Genomic DNA, 22,295 nt, shown 5'->3' with positions numbered 1-22,295 from the left:
TTTAACTGAAGACCCGCCTTGATGAGAGGTCTGACAGGTTGCATTTTCATGATTTAATTTTGTCCCTAAAAGAGTGTGGTGACTTGAAAATGGAAATGCAATCTGACCGGGGGCACTGTTTAGCTTAATGCATTTGAATATTGTCCACTGCACAGCACATTCCAGTCTTTGAAAATGAGATGTCAAATGTCGTTTTCATTTCCATTTTCAAACAGTTGGAAAGTGCATTTAAATTTAGAAAACTTAAATAATGCTTGCACAAATGGAAAATTAGGCACCATTTTTATATTGCATTTCAATGTTCACATTTGCATTAACATTTAAATTTAGTCCACTGTAAAGAGGGGTACATCTTTGAAAATGAAATGTCAAACCGTTATACCATTTACATTTTAATATTGTCATAGAACGCCCATATGACATGTGAAAATGCAAATGAATTTGGATTACTGCATTTTCATATGTATATTGTCTCAAATAACACTTAAAAATATTGAAAAAGATCATGCATTTCTGAAATTGCGTTATAATTTGAACAAAGTCATCTATGGCAGGGGTGCACAATTGGCGGAACTCAGCCCAGAAGTTTCTATCTGGACCTAGATACGTTTCTCATAAATAATTGTTAAATTAAATACTGACTGTTTTTTTCAATGAACAATGAACGCTGGTTAAGCACCTCCGGCTCAGATTTTTTTTTTTTACCTACTGGCCCTAATACGCCGTCAAAAGGGATAACTTGTCCCGCTACATAAAATTTATGGACGAGGCGCAGGCATACGGAGGGAAGTTTTCTGCCGAATTCATGGCTGTCTCAATTTATAGAGTTAAATGCAACCTACCAGACAATCTGAAACATACAACAGCGTATTAGAGCCAGGTAGGTAAAACAAATCAGAGCCGGAGGAGGGGGTGTAATATTCCAAGATTAAAGTCGTAAATTTGTGAGAAAAAGGTTGGAGATTCTCAGAGTTTATAAGGTCACAAATTTGCAAGAAAAAAACGAGTACATTTGCAGCAAAAAAGTTGACGATTCTTCGAGTTTATAAAATCACAAATTTGCTTTACCCCTCCTTGAGTAACCACCTTACCGCGTGGAGGGGTTTGCGTGTCCTAGTGATCCTGGAAGCTATGTTGTCGGGAGCTTTATGCCCCTGGTAGGGTCACCCAAGGCAAACAGGTTCCAGGCGAAGGATCAGACAAAGCGTGGCTCAAAAAACTACCATGAAGAAATGGTTCTCAGTTGCCCCTGCCCGGAAGCGGGTCACCGGGGCTCCCCCCTGGAGCCAGGCCCGGGGGTGGGGCTCGATGGCAAGCACCTGGTGGCCGGGCCTTTTCCCATGGGGCCCGGTCGGGCACAGCCCGAAGAGACAACGTGAGACCCCCTTCCACCATCCGCAGGAGGGGTCATGGGGGTCGGGTGCAGTGCGAGACGGGCGGCGGCCGAAGGCGGGGGCCTTGGCGGTCCGAACCTCGGCTGCAGAAGCTAGCTCTAGGGACGTGGAACGTCACCTCGCTGGCGGGAAAGGAGTCGGAGCTGGTGCGCGAGGTAGAGAAGTTCCGGCTAGATATAGTCGGCCTCGACGCACAGCATCGGCTCCGGAACCAGTCTCCTTGAGAGGGGCTGGACTCTCTTCCACTCTGGAGTTGCCCTCGGTGAGAGGCGTCGAGCTGGGGTGGGAATACTTGTTTCCCCTCGGTTCGGCGCCTGTATGTTGGGGTTCACCCCGGTGGACGAGAGGGTAGCCTCCCTCCGCCTTCGGGTGGGAGGACGGGTCCTCACTGTTGTTTGTGCTTATGCACCAAATGGAGTACCCACCCTTTTTGGAGTCTCTGGGAGGGGTGCTGGAAAGCGCTCCTCCCGGAGATTCCCTCGTCCTCCTGGGGGACTTCAATGCTCATGTGGGCAATGACAGTGAGACCTGGAGGGGCGTGATTGGGAGGAACGGCCCCCCCAATCTGAACCCGAGCGGTGTTTTGTTGTTGGACTTCTGTGCTAGACACGGCTTGTCCATAACGAACACCATGTTCAAGCATAAGGGTGTCCATATGTGCACTTGGCACCAGGACACCCGAGGTCTCAGTTCGATGATAGACTTTGTAGTCGTGTCGTCGGATCTGAGGCCGAATGTCTTGGACACTCGGGTGAGGAGAGGGGCGGAGCTGTCAACTAATCACCACCTGGTGGTGAGTTGGCTACGATGGTGGGGGAAGACGCCGGTCAGGCCTGGCAGGCCCAAACGTAATGTGAGGGTCTGCTGGGAACGGCTGGCAGAATCACCTGTCAGAAGGAGCTTCAACTCCCACCTCCGGGAGAGCTTCGATCATGTCTCGGGGGAGGCCGGGGACATTGAGTCCGAATGGGCCATGTTCCGGGCCTCCATTGTTGAGGCGGCTGACCGGAGCTGCGGACGCAAGGCGGTCGGTGCATGTCGCGGCGGCAACCCTCGGACCCAGTGGTGGACGCCGGAGGTGAGGGAAGCCGTCAAGCTGAAGAAGGAGGCCTATCGGACTTTGTTGGCTGGTAGGACTCCAGAGGCAGCTGATGTGTACCGGCAGGCCAAGTGGAATGCGGCTTAGGCGGTCGCGGAGGCAAAAACCCGGGCGTGGGAGGAGTTCGGCGAGGCCATGGAGAATGACTTCCGAACGGCTTCGAAAAGGGTTCTGGACCACCATCCAGCGACTCAGGAGGGGGAAGCAGTGCACTGTCAACGCTGTATATGGTGGGGATGGTGCGCTGCTGACCTCGATGGGGGACGTCCTGATCGGTGGAAGGAATACTTTGAAGACCTCCTTAATCCCACCAACACGCGTTCCGACGTGGAGGCAGAGTCTGGGGACATTGGGGGGGGCCCTTCTATCTCTGGGGCTGAGGTCGCCAAGGTGGTTGAAAAGCTCCGCGGTGGCAAGGCCCCTGGGGTGGATGAGGTCCGCCCGGAGTTCCTTAAGGCTCTGGATGTTGTAGGGCTGTCTTGGTTGACACGACTCTGCAACATCGCGTGGACATCGGGGACAGTGCCTCTGGACTGTTAGACCGGGGTGGTGGTTCCCCTCTTTAAAAAGGGGGACCGGAGGGTGTGCTCCAACTTTAGGGGGATCACACTCCTCAGCCTCCCTGGGAAGGTCTATTCAGGGGTCCTGGAGAGGAGGGTCCGTCGGATTGTCGAACCTCGGATTCAGGAGGAGCAATGTGGTTTTCGTCCTGGCCGTGGAACTGTGGACCAGCTCTATACCCTCGGCAGGGTTCTGGAGGGTGCATGGGAGTTCGCCCAACCAGTCTACACATGTTTTCTGGATTTGGATAAGGCGTTCGACCGTGTCCCTCGAGGGATCATGTGGGGGGTGCTCCGGGGATACGGGGTACCGGACTCCCTGATCGGGGCTGTTCGGTCCCTGTACGACCGGTGCCAGAGTTTGGTCCGCATTGCCGGTAGTAAGTCGAACTTGTTCCCGGTGAGGGTTGGACTCCGCCAGGGCTGCCCTTTGTCACCGATTCTGTTCATAACTTATATGGACAGAATTTCTAGGCGCAGCCAGGGCGTTGAGGGGGTCCGGTTTGGTGACCTCAGGATCGGGTCGCTGCTTTTTGCGGATGATGTGGTCCTGTTGGCTTCATCGGGCCGTGACCTCCAGCTCTCACTGGAGCGGTTCGCAACCGAATGCAAAGCGGCTGGGATGGGAATCAGCACCTCCAAATCTGAGGCCATGGTTATCGACCGGAAAAAGGTGGAGTGCAATCTCCGGGTCGGGGAGGAGATCTTGTCCCAAGCAGAGGAGTTCAAGTATCTCGGGGTCTTGTTCACGAGTGAGGGAAGGATGGAGCGCGAGATCGACAGGCGGATCGGTGCGGCGTCTGCAGTGATGCGGGCTCTGCATCGGTCCGTCGTGGTGAAGAAGGAGCTGAGTCGAAAGGCGAAGCTCTCTATTTACCAGTCGATTTACGTTCCTACCCTCACCTATGGTCATGAACTGTGGGTAGTGACCGAAAGAACGAGATCTCGAATACAAGCTGCCGAAATGAGTTTTCTCCGCAGGGTGTCCGGGCTCTCCCTTAGAGATAGGGTGAGAAGCTCGGTCATCCGGGAGGGGCTCAGAGTAGAGCTGCTGCTCCTCCGCGTCGAGAGGGGCCAGTTGAGGTGGCTCGGGCATCTGATAAGGATGCCTCCTGGACGCCTCCCTGGTGAGGTGTTGGGAAGAAGCCCTGGGGGAAGACCCAGGACACGCTGGAGGGACTATGTCTCTCGGCTGGCCTGGGAATGCCTCGGGGTCCCCCAGGAAGAGCTGGTGGAAGTGGCCGGGGAGAGGAAAGTCTGGGCCTCCCTGCTTAGGTTGCTGCCCCCGCGACCCGACCCCCGGACAAGCGGAAGATGATGGATGGATGGAAATTTGCTTTAAAAAAAACGAGTAAGTTTGCGAGAAATAACGATATACTATTATAAAGTCAAAATATGGATTTGGGTTTTTCTTTCAAGGAACCCAACCTCATCGCTTCACTTTGCATGGTCAACCTCATCACAGCACAGACACCACCGCTTGCCATGTATAAAGCCTGCAGTAATGGATGACCTGATCAAATTATACTTTTCAATAGATTCGTGGTTCAACAGGACACAGCCAAGACACTGCGCTCCACACCTTGAGGATCGACTAATTTGAGGATCTGTCGTATTGTGTTCTGTTGAACCACAAATCGAATTTGAATTTCCCAGAGATGTAACCAGCGATATCCTTGCATGTGTCCATTGCATTGTAGTTCCTGATACACAAAAGCTATCACCTCATCCAAATCAGTGTGATATTTCCTTCTGAATAGGCCCAAATCACGGCATTGTCTTTTCAAAGTCCGAGTGCTGATTACCTACAATCTGGTGATTCTGGGCTAAAATCATATTTCCTTATTGCTAAATCCTATTGAAAAGTATAGATCTGACTTTTTTCTCGCAAATTGGTGATTTTATAAATTCTGAGAATCTCAGACTTTTTTCTCGCAAATGTACAACTTTAATCTCGGAATATTACCCCCCATCCTCAGGCTTTTTACATACCTGGGCTTAATACGCCGTCGTAGAAACACCATCGGCTACTTTGCCCCATTTAAATTGGCTGAGTGACTGATTACCAGATTGGAGACGTGTAATAGTAATTTAAGAAACAAATGGGGTTGGACATTCACTATAATCCAATTCCTTATGATCTTTTCTTAGGGGTACCAACAAAAGGCTATTTTTTGAATATCTTTGTAGAATGCGCAATAATTCATCTATTTTCATCACAGCTTTTCTTTCTTCTATAACATACCAAAGGCAAGTATACATGATGCAATTGATTTTTATGTCATCACTTTTCAGGAGGAACGAATTACCTGAACGTGACAGCGACGATCGATCATAAAAACAATGATCTTGTGAGTTTTTTTCTCTGATTGCTGATAGCAGAATTTTGGCCGTCACCTTGAGCTCTGATTTTCCAGAGCATGTGCTCCAAAGTCCAGACAGAGAGAAACATGGCTTCAAAGTTGGGTAGCGATGTCTGACTTCACTTCAACAAAATAGATTAAATTACTCTAATGTAATATTCCATATACATAACATTATGAGAACACTATAAAATGTTGTGAAGTATAGCAAATTATTTTTGCTATACTTGCCCGTATTTCAGCCAGTGTTAAAAGAGTACATCCACAACGGGAGTTACACTCTGGCTATCACCTAACAGCATTTGTCTTATTTTGTGCAGATACAGGTTGTAATGTTACGTTTATGTTGTGTATCTAGGATATCTGATTAATCTCATAGGATGCGTCAAAGAAGGGGCTTCAGTTTACTGGAGTTCATTTACTCTTCAGCTTTGCCTCATGAAGCTATTCTATTTCAGAATATTATTATTTTTCGATAATATTGATGCAGCATAAGCAGTGATGAGCAGTCATATGTTCATGTTTTCATAGACATGTTTTCATGTCATTTTATTTGTCAACATTAATTTTCGTAACAATCTTACATCTTACGTTATCTCCATGATGGACACGCACGCCCCCCGATTACACGTTTTTTGAGACCTTTGAATGATCAAAGGAATTCCCATCCCTAACATATGTATTTACTGTAATATACAGATATATTTCTAACTAGCATTTTGTGGCTGGTTATATCTACATTTGTAATATCCAATGGCCATTTTTTTCAGGTTCTGTTATGTGGAATTACATTGTTTATTGATACATACTAGTCAATTCATAATCTTGAAAGGAACCATAACATATTTCAGTAATTCTGAATAATAAACATTCAGTGTGAAAATGAATTCATATTTTGGTCTAGGATCCATTGGATTTCTAATGGATTGGGTTTCATGCATTTGCCTTACCCTCTCTTCCTGTAAAGATGATGCCCTTTGGGTTGTGTACAGTGGTGAAAGATGTCACTCCCCCAAATGCCTCTGTAGCCCACCTCACCAGCTCTGTATAGTTTGTGGGCAGGTCTTTTCGATGTATTGGTTGTGATGAGTGAAAGACCAAGGAGCTATTGGTTACCTGGTGAAAATAGAATGTAGTTGTAGTGTGGTTGTTTAACATTCACAATCAGAATCAAAACCACAATCACAAATGATCTACCACAAAAATATATATTTTTTAATATATAAGTTTTTATAAGACAGTAAACAACTAAAGAGCACACCTTAAATGTAAACATTTGATGGTGATTCTGAACAACAGAATTGCTGGAACATAATTGATTGGAAAGTAGTAGGCCGCTCCAAATTTAGAAATGTACAATCTATTTTCTACTCCACAACATGTTTATCGGGGGGATTGGTTTTTTTTAAGTCAGAGTATGGGGGTTGGGCTTAAGGGATGAATGTTGTAAAGAGGCTGGTGAAGATTGTTTAACCAAAGAAGATCAATGTTAACATCCTCAGAGCCCTGAAATGCCCAGCCTTACTCATAACAAGTTTCACTTGTGTAATAACTTGTAGGTATGGGTAAACGGTACAATGAACAAGGACAAGCCTTAATATCGAGCCCTGAAATGGGACTTGTTAAACAAATTTTTTATTCATCAGCCCACTTACAATTGACTACGTTAACAACATTTATTTGTAGTACTTGATGCAAGTTGAATCTAATCTAGATAGCAATCACACCAGCAACTGTTCAATTTAAGACAAGGAGTTTGGTAAATAGAACAGAATATACAAGGCAACCAGAATCAGAATCATAAAGGGTTTTAATCGCCATAAAAGTTTGCACAAAGGAATTTACTTTGGCAGGAAGGTGCATACATTAAACATATCGGAATCTTAAAGCTTAAATATGTCAGAATCAGAATGGGATTTATTTGCCATGAAAGTTTGCACAGACAAGGAATTTGCTTTGGCAGGAAGGTGCATACAATAAACATATAGGGACCTAAAATTTAAATATGTGGACTATCTATACTAAGGGTATATAAACTAGCAGTACTAAGTGGAATTAGAATTAAATTAAATATACAATAAAATTAAATATAAGTTGCCGTAAATTACAAATTACAAATATTACAAAAAATACAAATGTACAAGATACAATTTTGTAATGCAGTGCAAAAAGCAGTGTGTTTTAAGCAGGAAGTCATTAGAGTCAGTGTGGTCCCTTGGCCTTGTGAGAGGCCAACAGCGGAAGGGAAAAAACTGTAGGCAGATTGCAGCCAATCACCTTCTCAGCAGTGCGGATGATACGCTGCAGCCTGCTCTTGTCCTTGGCAGTGGCAGCAGCGTACCCAGACGGTGATGGAGGAGGTGAGAATGGACTCAATGATGGCTGAGTAGAAGTGCACCATCATTGTCTTTGGCAGGTTGAACTTCTTCAGCTGCCGAAGGAATCCAGAGCGACTTACAGTAAGTACAGGGACATTCCCCCCGAAGCAAGTAGGGTGAAGTGCCTTGCCCAAGGACACAACGTCATTTGGCACGGCCGGGAATCGAACTGGCAACCTTCATATTACTAGCCCGACTCCCTCACCGCTCACCATCTGACTTCCTGACTTCTTGATGAGGGAGTTGATGTTCAGTTCCCACTTGAGGTCCTGGGAGAGGATAGTGCCCAGGAAGCGGAAGGACTCCACAGTGTTGACTGGGGAGTCACACAGGGTGATGGGGGTGAGTGGGGCTGTGTTCTTCCTGAAGTCCACAACCATCTCCACTGTCTTAAGAGCATTGAGCTCTAAGTTGTTCTGGCTGCACCAGGTCACCAGGTTGGCCGCTTCCCACCTATAATCAGACTCGTCTCCACCAGAGATGAGCCCAATAAGGGTGGTGTCGTCCGCAAACTTCAGGAGTTTGACGGACGGATGACTGGAGGTGCAGCTGTTGGTGTACATGTGGTCTAACTATACAAAAGGAACAAAGTCTAGCTAATACTAAGGGGATTGAACCAATTGCATTCAATAAAATTCAGTCAGGTCCATAAATATTTGGACATTGACACAATTTTCATCATTTTGGCTCTGTATACCACCACAATGGATTTTAAATGAAACAATCAAGATTTAAGTGCAGACTTTCAGCTTTAATTTCAGGGTATTTACATCCAAATCAGGTGAACGGTGTAGGAATTACAACACATTTTATATGTGGCCCCCCCCTTTTTAAGGGACCAAAAATAATTGGACAAACTAACATAATCATAAATCTAATTGTCACTTTTAATACTTGGTTGCAAATCCTTTGCAGTCAATGACAGCCTGAAGTCTGGAACCCATAGACATCACCAGACGCTGGGTTTCGTCGCTGGTGATGCTCTGCCAGGCCTCTACTGCAACTGTCTTCAGTTCCTGCTTGTTCTTGGGGCATTTTCCCTTCAGTTTTGTCTTTAGCAAGTGAAATGCATGCTCAATTGGATTTAGGTCAGGTGATTGACTTGGCCATTGCAGAACATTCCACTTCTTTGCCTTAAAAAACTCTTTGGTTGCTTTCGCAGTATGCTTCGGGTCATTGTCCATCTGCACTGTGAAGCGCCGTCCTATGAGTTCTGAAGCATTTGGCTGAATCTGAGCAGATAATATTGCCCGAAACACTTCAGAATTCATCCTACTGCTTTTGTCAGCAGTCACATCATCGATAAATACAAGGGAACCAGTTCCATTGGCAGCTATACATGCCCACGCCATAACACTACCTCCACCATGCTTCACTGATGAGGTGGTATGCTTTGGATCATGAGCAGTTCCTTCCCTTCTCCATACTCTTCTCTTCCCATCATTCTGGTACAAGTTGATCTTGGTCTCATCTGTCCATAGGATGTTGTTCCAGAACTGTACAGGCTCTTTTAGATGTTTTTTGGCAAACTCTAATCTGGTCTTCCTGTTTTTGAGACTCACCAATGGTTTACATCTTGTGGTGAACCCTCTGTATTTACTCTGGTGAAGTCTTCTCTTAATTGTTGACTTTGACACAGATACGCCTACCTCCTGGAGAGTGTTCTTGATCTGGCCAACTGTTGTGAAGGGGTTTTTCTTTACCAGGGAAAGAATTCTTCTGTCATCCACCACAGTTGTTTTCCGTGGTCTTCCGGGTCTTTTGGTGTTGCTGAGCTCACCAGTGCGTTCTTTCTTTTTAAGAATGTACCAAACAGTTGATTTGGCCACACCTAATGTTTTTGCTATCTCTCTGATAGGTTTGTTTTGATTTTTCAGCCTAACGATGGCTTGCTTCACTGATGGTGACAGCTCTTTGGACTTCATATTGAGAGTTGACAGCAACAGATTCCAAACACAAATACCATACTTGAAATGAACTCTAGACCTTTTATCTGCTCCTTGTCAATGAAATAACGAACTCCCTTTATGAGGGAATAACATACACCTGGCCATGGAACAGCTGAGCAGCCAATTGTCCAATTACTTTTGGTCCCTTAAAAAGGGGGGGGCACATATAAAATGTGTTGTAATTCCTACACCGTTCACCTGATTTGGATGTAAATACCCTGAAATTAAAGCTGAAAGTCTGCACTTAAAGCACATCTTGATTGTTTCATTTCAAATCCATTGTGGTGGTATACAGAGCCAAAATGATGAAAATTGTGTCAATGTCCAAATATTTATGGACCTGACTGTATGTTATGATACAATATGTCCAGTGAGAGGGTCAAGTTTGTTTTTAGTGAGTGGAATTGCACTGCAATTCCTGCCAAGCGTTGAGAGCTAGCTGGCAGGGGCGGAGCCAATGGAGGGGCACGGAGTGGCACGTGCTCCCCCTGGAATATGATTGGTTCTCAGGTGCCCCCCCTATTTTCATTGGCTCTGAATGATGTCAATCTCAAATATAGCTGCAAGCAGCAATGTGGTGGCCAAGCAGGTCAGATAAACCAGAAGTGTACCTGGCTTCCTTTGCAGTGGCTTATAGTAACTTATAGTCTCGCTAAACAAAGAATCTGTCTTTCTATCTGTATTTCCTGTCATTAAGAAATACAGAAAAAAACACGTATAATTGACAGAAAAAGTGTGGTAATTTCATATTTTTTTTTACAGTGCACTTTACACTCTCACAAACAAATATACACACACACACTAGTCACACATGTTTGTCTCAGTCATTTTCAGCTCCAGGCTAACGTTTAAAGCTAACGTCTAAAGCTAACGTTACAATGAGACACATTAACCACAGCCTCATGAGTTGGCTAATAATAATTACGCGAATAAACTAGACAAAATAACGTTATAACATTTCGTATCGTTTTGGTCAACGAAAATGAGACATTTTTGCATTTTTTGGGGTAAACCACATTTTGTCTCGTTTTTATTCGTCAACAATATTGCATTATAAATTGTATTATAGTCATCGTCACATGAGCAGCATTTATGTTGCGTCTCGTCTCGTTTTCATCACATGATAAAGGTTCGTTGACAACGATATTTAGTCATAATTTTCATTGACAAAAGCAACACTACCACACACACCTCAGAAATAATATTTTCGTTTTGAATCACAGTATATCACTAGTTACCATGCAGAGGAGCTATTAAACTTCAAACGTGACCGTGGAACGCACAAAAGCAGTTTGTTGGACAACCTAAGGGTCCTCGGGGAAGAGTGCTGGCTAAGGAGGTCTAAAATATAGGAGGGTGCTGATCCATGTAGGGCATTAAAAACAAATAAACGAACCTTAAAATCAAGCCTATATTTAACAGGTAGCCAGTGGAGAGAGGCCAGTACAGGAGTGATGCTTTCTCTCTTTTTTGTACTAGTTAAAAACCTAGCAGCTGCATTTTTAACAAGCTGAAGGCGAGACAGTCAGCCTACAGAGAGGAGGTTGATACCCTGACATCATGGTGTTGGGACAATAACCTCTCTCTCAACGTCAGCAAGACTAAGGAGATGATTGTGGACTATAGGAGGCGGCAGGGGGGGGGAGCATGCACCCCTACACATCAACGGATCCGAAGTGGAAAAGGTCAGCTGCTTCAGGTTCCAACATCAGCAATGACCTCACCTGGTCTGCTCACACGGACAAGGTGGTAAAAGCGGCCCGGAAACTCCTCTTCTTCCTGAGGAGACTGAAGAAGTTTGGCATGGACTCAGTCATCCTCACTAACTTTTACAGATGCACTATAGAGAGCATACTGACTGGTTGCATCACAGTGTGGTATGGGGGCTACACAGACAGGGAGCGCAAGGCCCTACGTAGTGTGGTCCGGTCTGCTGAGTTCATCATTTCCAGGAAGCTCCGAGCCCTACAGGACACCTACCACACACAATGCCTCAGGAAAGCTGGCAGGATTCTAAGAGACTGTTACCACCCATCCTTCAGTCTTTTTACCCCGTTGCCTTCTGGCAGGCAATACCGAAGCATTCAGTCTCACACGCAGACTGGACAACAGTTACTTTCCAAGGGCCATCAGGCTTCTGAATAGACATTGATACACTTCTCACTAGCCACTTTACACACTGTCACTTTCAGCTACTGGTTGCACTATCAGCAATATTGTACTAATTGTACCACACTTGTCTTTAGGTTAGTATAGGTTTAAAGGTTAGCATAGGTTAGCATAGTCTATTAGAGGTTTAGTATACTGTATTGTATATTGTATTTTATTTTGTATATTTAGGAGGGTTATTATATTTTATCTTATCACAGATTAACATAATCTATGTTCTGAGTACTTATATGTTAAGTTATGCCAGGTTGCTTTGCGTCGTCTTGTCCCAAGAATTTCAGTGCCCAGTCTGACCTTGTGTTGTTCTGTGCATCTGACAATAAAAGACTTGAACTTGAACAAGGTAGACTGACAGATTCCCATATATAAAGAGTTACATTAGTCCAGACGGGAGGAAATGAATGCATGAATAACTGTCTCTAAATCCTTAAAGGAAAGAATGGGTTTCAATTTGGCAATGGCCCGGGGTTGGAAAAAGCTGCCTCTGACAACAGCATTTACTTGTGTATCAAAATTAAGATCTGAATAAAAAATTATCCAGAGATTTTTTGCATAGCTATGTACATTGTTGGATAGGGGCCCTAAGTTATTAACAATAACCATTGGAGGAATCTGTGGGGCCAAATACAATAACTTCAGTTTTTGTATTTTTCAGGGGAAGGTACAACTTAGTGACATCAGCATAGCAATGGTAAGCGATGTTATATTTATGAAAGATGGAGCCCAAGGGAAGCATATATAACGAGAAAAAGATAGGGCTTAGGACAGAGCAAATCTCACAATTTGAAACTGCTGCTGTAAAAAGGTCGGTTTCAAAAAAGGCTCCACCTTTTTTGTCTCTTGTCTGTGTCTGTAGCCCCAAAATTTGCTGTGCACTGCTCTGTGTACTTCCACAGAATTACAAAGAAGAACGTTTTTCAAGGATATTGAAAATGGACTACGGTCGTAAATGCAGTGTTCCAGGCTGTACAGGGAATGCTGACACTTTTCAGTCTTCCCAAGAAACCACACACTCGACGGGCTGTGATTGTCTATGAGAAGATCCCTGTGCAGTTCGACCCTCAATTACACATTTGCTAAAACCATTTCACAGAGGACTGTTTTGAAAACCTGGGACAATGTAAAGCAGGATTTGCTATGAAGCTGTTGCTGAAAAGAGGTGCTGTTCCAACCTTATGTTATGTTCATCACAACCGCAAGCAGTAGTATGATTTTGTCGCTAACAGTTATTAGCAATGCTAACATATCCTGCCTGTATCTAGCATAGGTAGAATGTGTGATGATTTAGTTTATTGGCAATGGGGCGTTATTTCATGTTCTTGAGTGTTTCATTAGAATAAATAACCTGTGTTGTCATGCAAATCTACAATTCACGATGCATCTTTGTCAGGTTATTTTTTATTCAATTTTTCAGCAAGATAGCTAGAGCTAACTGAAGCTGAGTTGAATCACGATAGTTTGGTTGCTAAGCTGTATTACCCTAGCCTGGCTCTGCCCTCCTACATACTTCCGCTCAATTTGGATTTTGCTTCTGTACTAGGTCTGGGATTTCAGTGCATCAGTCGGTTTTCAGAAACAATTTTTTTGTAGGTCCAATCAGCGAACAGAGGGAGTGGCTGAGAACGATGACGTTGATGTCGTGCACTAGTTTGAGTTGTAGTTCAGTAATGGCGGTGGAGAAAGATGCGAGCGAAGCTATTCTGCGGTTGCGGCAACACTGCCGAATATCCATAAGATAAAGCCGGAGCAAGAACAATCTTTGCTGAGTTTTGTTGGTGGTCATGATGTTGTGGCCCTCCTCCTCGGGAAAAGTTTGATTTTCCAGCTACAGCAGCTCCGTGGTGAAGGAGTTGGCTAAGGCGAACGCTAGCGATGGTTATGGCAGATCAGAGTGGCTCTGGGCAGATCCAATAGTTTGAAACTTCAACAGAGTTCAAGGAAGTTAACGCTTGTCAATGGAGCGATCCCAGACCCATCTGTACAAATGAAATGCACAAGGGTCTGGTTAGGACCAGGCTAGTATTACCCACCTAAGTCGATCCCATTTTCTTCGACAACAGAAGTGGAAACAACTAACGTTATCATTTCAACTGATATCTAGTCAATCTGTCGAAAACAGTGTTGTGTAGACACAATAGATTAATTTGTACGTTTTTATTTCAAGTCTCCACATTAGACAGGCAGCTTCACTGCCTGTTTTTAAGTCTCTTCTCAAAACCCACCTCTTTGGCCTTTGAAAACTGAAATTAAAAATTAATGTCTGGTTATATAGATGGTATTGGGTCTTTGTATGGTGTGTTATTGTTATTGTATTTGTATTGTATGAGACGAGTTTTTGTATTTAAGGCTTTTATGTATTTGTCTATTGTTTTACTCTACAGCACTTTGTGTTCACTTTGGATTTTAAAGTGCTCTATAAATAAAATGTGCTTGCTTGCTTATTACTGATTAATTTTCACTGGTAATAATTAGGTAAAGACAGAAAACAAAAATTTGTATTTACCTGGAAACTTATAAATATTACTATTTAAATACTGCTGGTAGCAAGTTGGTAACTACAGGAGATATATATGGTCAATTATAATGTGTTATTGGGTAAATACATCTGCTACTAACTAGCATATGAATGTGATATTTTCAGGCATTTAGCTATCTCAGATGAAATCGCGATTCAAATAGTACCATCTGCTAACTGAAAATATGCCCCCAAAAACATAAATAAGCTTGACATTTATTTAGGGGAAAATCCCTCATTCATAAAAAGCTCAGTGGTAGCGATCATTGTCAGTAACAACGCAAAATGCGATATAGCCCTGTGTGGAGAAGCTGCAGTACTAGACTGTGTTCGTCTTGGTAGCTAGCGATTGCGTTGGTTGAATTCGAGTTAACGTTCCGTTGTACGGTTTAGGCTGAAATGAACTATTTTCATGAACAGATTGACAAAGTTTAGTCTGTGGCAATGGAGGTCAGATTAGTAGTCACTAGTCACATAGTTTCACCTATTGAAAGACTTTTGATTTAAGTAAGGGTAGTGCCAAACATGTTCTATCGCCGTTTGACTTCCTAAAGCAGGGGTGGGGAACGTCCGGCCCACGGGCCGTATGCGGCCCGCGAAATCATTTGGTCCGGCCCGCCATGGCACTGCAGGAACCATATTTGGGTGTGCTCACGCCTTCGGCGAGCACAACCATTGTTCTCTCACATATATATTATTATTTATTGTTTATTTTTGCCCCCCTAAGGATCAGTCAATATTTGGACTACATAGACAACGCCTGTGTCAAAATGTTCGTCTTGGTCTCGATTGTGTTGCTTGTATTTTTATTTACGTTTCGTTGCACGGTTTAGGAGGTTACAACGTTTTTGTGGCAAAAAGTGCCTTTAGTCAACGAAGGGTAATCAGTGCTAGCTACGTCAGCACACGTTAGCAACGACGCATGGATTGATGTGCTGTTGCTAGTGATGGGAAGTTCGGATCATTTTACTGCTTCGGTTCTTTGAATCTCGTTCAGTAAAATGAACGAATCTTTTTTCGAGTCATTCGTTCATTTCAAAGGGGGGAGGGGGGGGCATCCACTGCAAACACGTATCATATTCTCATGTAGGTTAGTGCATGACATGTGCACCAGCAGATACTATTTTAAAAGAAATTCCTGCATTAAAATAATGTATCATGACAGTTTGTATGATTTGGTCATTTATTATCACACTAGCATTTAATTATCACGGCAAACAATTACACTGCACTAAACTGTAAGTGTAAATGTAAAGTGAAAATAACAAAACCAGTCAGTATGATGACTTGAGCGAATATCATTCACGTCTTACTAAAACAGCGGCCACGCGAAAAGGGAATGAGGAAACTGTTTCCTTTACTAAAAAATACAATGCGGGTCACGTGAAAAAAGGATCCAAAGACTCGTAGAAAGACCGAGTCGGGAAATGAACGAATCGTTCGTTTCCTCTAGCTACCACTACAGAGCCTATGCAGGTCACGTGAAAAATGATCCAAAGACTCGTAGAAAGACCGAGTCGGGACATGAACGAATCGTTCCCTCTAGCTGCCACTACAGAGCAGTGGCGGCTGGTGCATTTATTTCCAGGGGGGGCTATATTGTGCTCCGAGATCCTAGCCTTGCTCGGGGGGTCCGGGGGCATGCCCCCCCCCGGGAAATTTGTAAATTGTAGTGCCGAAATTGCACATACAGGAATAATACACACTGTGAATGAAATCTGACAACACAAAACCCTGAGACAATAAACCTATGAACTTGAAATTAGGAACACAGTAAGGCATTATAGAATTTTTTTTTTGAAATTAAATATATACAAATTTAAATGTTATGTAAACTGACTCAGACCCATATGACAGGCACCTTGTGGCTTAACTTTTGTACAGAAATTTTGCCCTTCTCTCCTTGACAGATGCAAATTTCTCAATGACTCTGTGGTTAAAGTTGGGGATGTTTTTGATGAGTTTCTTCTCCATAGAGAGCATGGCCAACGCATTGAGACGATCCTGTGACATTGTGTTCCTGAGGAAGGTCTTTATTCTCTTCAGTGTTGAGAAGCACCTCTCCGATTCAGCTGTAGTCATGGGAGTTGTGATGAGGATCAGTCTCTGAGAAGGTGTCCTGCAGGTTGTTCCCCATGAAGAGCTGGTACAGAGCCACCGCACCACTGCAGTTCTTGAACTCATCAGTGCTGTAGATCAGTGACAGTTCTGTTTTCAGCTTGCTGTTGTTCAGCAGTGGGTAAGCCTCCATGGTGGTGTTCAGTGCTGCCTCAGGGAACTGTTTGTTGTACTGCTGGAATTTGTCTCCCTGCAGCAGTGTAGCACTGATCAGGTGTTTGGTGAACGCAAACCGCTGTTTTGCATGGCCCAAGATGGTGTCACAAACCTCTGTAGCTAACCTCTGAAGTTCACCTGGGCCCAGTGTGCGGAGTTTCTTGGCCAGCTGCTGCTCAGATACACTCAGGGTAGGGATGGAATTTCTGATTGTTTGTACGTTGTCTGTGAACTGCTGCATGATTCCCTGGACAAAGACTGAGTCTATGGTCCGCTTCTGAAGCTGACTGTAGAGAATGTCCACATGAGGCATGATGGAATGGAAGAGCTTCAGGAAGAAGCTAAAACTATCATCCTCCAGTAGCCTCACAAACCCTCCAGCTTCTCGCATAGTGGTAGGATCAAACTCGCCAGAGTCCCTGATAGCTTCAAAACACTCGAGGAGATCATCTTTGTGCTCAAACACAGTGTTCACAATACGGCTGTGGAAGTTCCATCTTACTGTGCTTGCTCTCGGGAGTCTGTGTGCCACCACTCTATCAAGTACGCTGGTTCTCTTGGGAGATCTTGAAAAAAAGGTGGAATATCCAGCCAGGTCAGAGAAGAACTGACTAACTCCAGAAATGTGAGATGTCACCTGCTGCATGATGAGGTTGAGTTGGTGAGCATAGCAGTGGACATAGTGTGCATTTACATACACATCTTGCACCTTCTCCTGCACACCACCTGTGGCTCCTCTCATCACACTTGCACCATCATATGCCTGAGCAATAAGCTTGCTCTTCTGGTCATCAGGGAGAATGGAGCTCAACCTATCCAGAAGGGCTGTGGCAATGGAATCAGCTGTGGCTCTCTGGAGAGGTATAAACTCAAAAAACCTCTCTTGCACATCATGGGCTTTGTCAATGTAACGGATCACAAGCACCAGTTGACACTGAGTGGAAATGTCCGTAGTTTCATCAGCCTGGATGGAGAGAAAGTCAGCACTCCTGATTTCTTCGATGATTTCTTCTCTCAAAACTGACAACATACAGTCAAGGAGTTCATTCTGTACGGTCTTCGATGTTCCCTTAAACACAGTAGCAGTCTGCAGATGCTCTTGCAGAACTACATCTAGTGATGCTACAAAATCTACCAATCCTCTAAAAACACCAGGATTTTCTGAGCTTTCACTCTCATCATGGCCACGCAGGGCTATTTCAAAGGCACCACAGAACTTTACACAGTCTATTATTTTAGACAAGACGTGCCTGTTTTTGTCAACTTCCTCATTGTGCTTACGGATCCCTATTCTGTAGCCTTCATCAAGTTGAGCAGATATGTTTACTTTCCCAAACATGGCTAGTCTCATTGCATTTTCCATGTGGACCCTTGTTTGCTCATGTTTTTTACTTTTTTCTGAAATGTGTTTCAAATCCCTCAATCCTGTCTGGATCCATGCTGGGTCTGATCCTGTCTTTTGAAAAAGGAGGCAGGGAAAACAAAATAAATCATTTATTTCTCCACAACCAGTTAGCCAACTCGTCTTGCTATAGCAGGTCCTTGAAAACGACCTAGTGTATTGTCTTCCCCTGTCATTCGACTGTTGCTGAATTAATATGTCAGGCCGATCAGGTCCAAGCTCCTTTACTTTGAGCTTCTCTTGAAGATTTCTTTTTTCAAAGGGTGTATTTTTTAGCGACTTGACTGAATTGCAAGTTTCCATGTTAGCTAGCTAGCTTTATAACGTTAGAGCTAGATCGGTAGCTACAAGTTAAGTTCTGAGAGAACACCATGACAACGTAAATAAACAACTTCTTAAATGTGTTGAGTGATTGGATGTGACAGACATAACGGGCCCTATCATAATGTATTTGACAGGCCCTCTAGTAAATCAGCAGTTTGGGGCGCAGGTGTTCTGCGCCCCGGCGAGGTCCTATCTCTTGCATTGAGAGGAGTGAACTACGCATGTACAACTTATAACGACAGTCAATGGGGCTAGTAACTTGCGCCCAGCCGGAAATACGTAGCCTATCAGCTAACTTTAGACAACGTAGATTTTTTTTCTTCCACATTTTATTGCAGATTCAACATTCTATTAGCTATATAATATTGACTTTACTCATTAGTCATGTTTTTCTTTCTTTTTAAGTCTTATTAAATTAAGTTTCAGGTCGGAATGTGATGCAGCAGTGGTAGGGCGGCGCCCTAGCGCCCTCTATGAGTCGGCCCCTGCTGCTACAGAGCCTATGCAGGTCACGTGAAAAATGATCCAAAGACTTGTACCCGAAGACCGAGTCGGGAAATGAACGAATCATTTCTGTTTACTTGGACGAGCCTATGCAACAGTCCCGATGCGCGGCCACGAGAAAATGAACGAATCACTCTTTGAGAAGACTCGTTACTCCCGAGTCCTTGTAAGGATTCGTTCAAAATGAACAAATCGTTCACGAAAGACACATCACTAGCTGTTGCACAGCGAGTATCGTATCGTGCCGTGGTGTACTACTACTAGCAGCATCATACATGTACATTTAAGCAAATCAAGACTTGCATGTACAGTAAGTAATGTCACATTAAAGAATGTAAAGTTTAAACTCAAGCTTGTGTGGTGCGTCGCTGGCTTCAGTGCCACAGCCTAAACTTTATGTCAATACAAACGTTCTCATTTCCGGCGCTTTCAAAAAATCCCCTCACTCAGTGAAGTTTGGCTAGCCACCGCAACTAGCTTGCTCGTAGCAAACTTCTTTTGAATTAGCCATTTCTCCCTAAATAGATGTAAAGCTTATTTACGTTGTTGGGGGCATATTTTCAGTTAGCAGATGGTACTGTTTGAATCGCAATTCCATCTGAAATACTGCCGGTGACAACGTTGTTACGCATGGAGCTTGTGTGGTGCGTCGCTGGCTTCAGTGACAGCCTAAACTTTATTTCAAAAGAAACATTCTCATTTCCGGCGCTTAAAAACAGTCCCCTCACTCAGTCAAGTTTGGCTAGCCTTCTTTTCAATTAGCCATTTCTCCCTAAATAGATGTAAAGCTTATTTACGTTTTTGGGGGCATATTTTCAGTTAGCAGATGGTACTGTTTGAATCGCGATTCCATTGGAAATACTGCCGGTGACAACGTTGTTACAGTAGCTTGTTTCAAAGGGGGTTCTTGAGTAGGCTAAATTCTTGAAAATATCACTAGATGGGAAAAACTTAAGGGGACGGACCCACCTGCAACCGACGCAAGCGAGCACACCTACAATTTCCCCAGAAATTGTACCCTCTCTAGTATTAGGTGCATTATTCGTTGGCAGCAGTTGACCAAATGTTTGACCAAATATAGCAGGCACATTCTTAAGTTGATAATACTGTACGGCCCCCGAATGATTTTATAAATATCCAAATGGCCCTTGGCAGAAAAAAGGTTCCCCACCCCTGTCCTAAAGAGCTGTGCGGAGATGTTTTTGTTAGCCTAGCTACTAGACTCAGGGCTCTCAAGTGTCACGCATTGAGCGTGACAGTCACTCATTTCGGTCTTTTGTCACGCACTCCCGCCACACATTGTATTTCTCACGCGGAAAAACGCCCCTGCGCGCCCAAACGAAATTTCTCTGGCCGCGCCTCTCTCACTATGGAACCGGCAGGAATCAAGCGCGTCTCCCCTGGAGTTCTTAGTTGAGCCTGCCACTTATCACCCAATCCAAAAAAAGAAAAGGTCTACACAATAGCTAATCAGAAAATACCACTATTGTATCTGGGTAAGATTTAACGCAACAACCAATGGAAAAAAATCATATCCTGGAATTGTTCACGTTATTCTACAACGTCTTCTGAAAGTTTTGTTCACCTACAGAGGAAACCACTGGAGCTCGAGCATCACTTTGAGCACAGTCATGATCTCCTGTTTTAATGTTACAACTAATTCACAACTTGTTTGACACAAACAATGACAACTTAGAAAATGTTTCCCAGATAATTAGCATCAGTTTTTCATGAGTGTCTGTAACTAAACCAACAGTTTTACAGCCTGTTCACTGACAACACCTGTACAGAACAAGTAGTCTAGGCAGTGGCGATTTTAGAACTTTTTTAAAGAATAATAATTAAAAAGTTCATGAAGAAAGGGACATCCTTAGTTTTTTCATTCATTCAATATTTTGCATAATAATACATAAATGTATGAATTGTTATCCAGTAAAATTCTGGATTTATTTAAAGGCATGCAAACTCCTCACCTTTTTGAAATCAAAATGGGTAACCTAGTGATTCGTGGCCGTGGCCAACACAGCATTTTACCCATGCTTCCCAACTTTACAACTGGCTCTGGAACCAATGCTATACAAAAAATGTCTTTATAGTTAAACGAACATGACATTGTTTACAAGAGCACAGATTCTACATAGATCTAGCCTCTTAATTTTTCTCTCAAAGTGCACCAGATTCATGTGTTTAACTTTAAAATGTAATCAATTGGGACCATGAACCCGGACCCCCCTAGAGGGTCGGGGGTTCGCCGTATCCTTCTCACCTTTTTCACCCTTGACCTGTTTGCATGCCTGTTATTAGCAAGGGGGTTTTGCACTTTTGCAAGGCACTGTATTCATGTCACATTGTCATTGGGGGCTGAGCACCCCTAAAGGTCTGATCCTAGAATCGCCCCTGAGTGTAGGCCAAGTCATATTTTCATTATCACACGATGACTGACATATTGTCACATTATAAACATATTTTTCCAAATAGGCTTAATAATTTTATTAGCACTAAATACATTTAAGTGTTTTGCATAGTCGATGTTATAGGTCACTTTTAAAATCATGTCATACTTTATCATTATATCCTGGCCATGGATGCATTAATCATTGCTGCCTTTCAAAGATGTCAGGTAAAAAGCAATTAATTCAGGGGTGGGGAACGTCCGGCCCGCGGGCCATATGCGGCCCGCGAAATCATTTGGTCCGGCCCGCCATGGCACTGCAGGAACCATATTATTAGGTGCATTATTTGTTGGCAGCAGCACTATTTTAATATGTGGAAGAGGACCGTGGAGGCGCGCAGCGTTGCGTACCAATGTACCAATAAATTTCGCTCGTGCGCTCTGCGCGCTCCCATTAAGTGTGGAATTCCTTTCTAGCACATCAAACCCAGAATACGTTGTTGGTTTGGGCTAAGCCCAAATCTTAGGTTTCGGCAGAGTCTTGGGTCACGGAAAATATCATTATTTTCTGTATTGGACGTACAGTTTTGCGTCTAGGTTAACTTGTTTGAGGTTTACTCGGCGCGGCTTTCTTCGTGGCTTTCTTCCTTGGAGCCCGACACTACTGTTCCTGTTGAACTAGCCAACTCAACGCTCTTGACGGATTTCCCTGGCTGGCATAAACTATTAACGTAAGTTAACTATAATGTCTCACACCCACTCACATTGTCCTACATGTGTCATTTTGCTCGAAAAGTTGACTCTGTTAGAGAGTCGCGTCCAGTCACTTGAGGAAGAACGTATGCTAGTAACTTTTGATGCGACTGGCGCAACATCATTGGCAGGGAGTCCTAGCGCTAGGGAGGACTCAAGATTAGCCCCACCGGTTTCACCTTTGCAGCATGGTGGGAGTGGGACTCCTCAGACGTTAGT

The 22,295-nt window shown here is 43.9% G+C and overlaps 1 protein-coding gene across 1 annotated transcript in view; it reads right to left on the bottom strand.

Moving 5' to 3' along the window:
- Nucleotides 1–22,295, bottom strand: part of eng (endoglin) — a 109,093-nt gene that overhangs the window by 38,957 nt on the left and 47,841 nt on the right. Inside the window, exon 5 of the mRNA XM_062484713.1 lies at nucleotides 6,367–6,532. Coding sequence (XP_062340697.1) covers nucleotides 6,367–6,532 — 166 coding nt within the window. The remainder of the gene's footprint in view (nucleotides 1–6,366; nucleotides 6,533–22,295) is intronic.

Source organism: Osmerus eperlanus, chromosome 18 (genome assembly GCF_963692335.1).
Source record: "Osmerus eperlanus chromosome 18, fOsmEpe2.1, whole genome shotgun sequence".
Taxonomy (NCBI): Eukaryota; Metazoa; Chordata; class Actinopteri; order Osmeriformes; family Osmeridae; genus Osmerus; species Osmerus eperlanus.
Note: the sequence above shows the minus strand (reverse complement) of the source record. Positions and strands in the feature narration are given on the sequence as shown.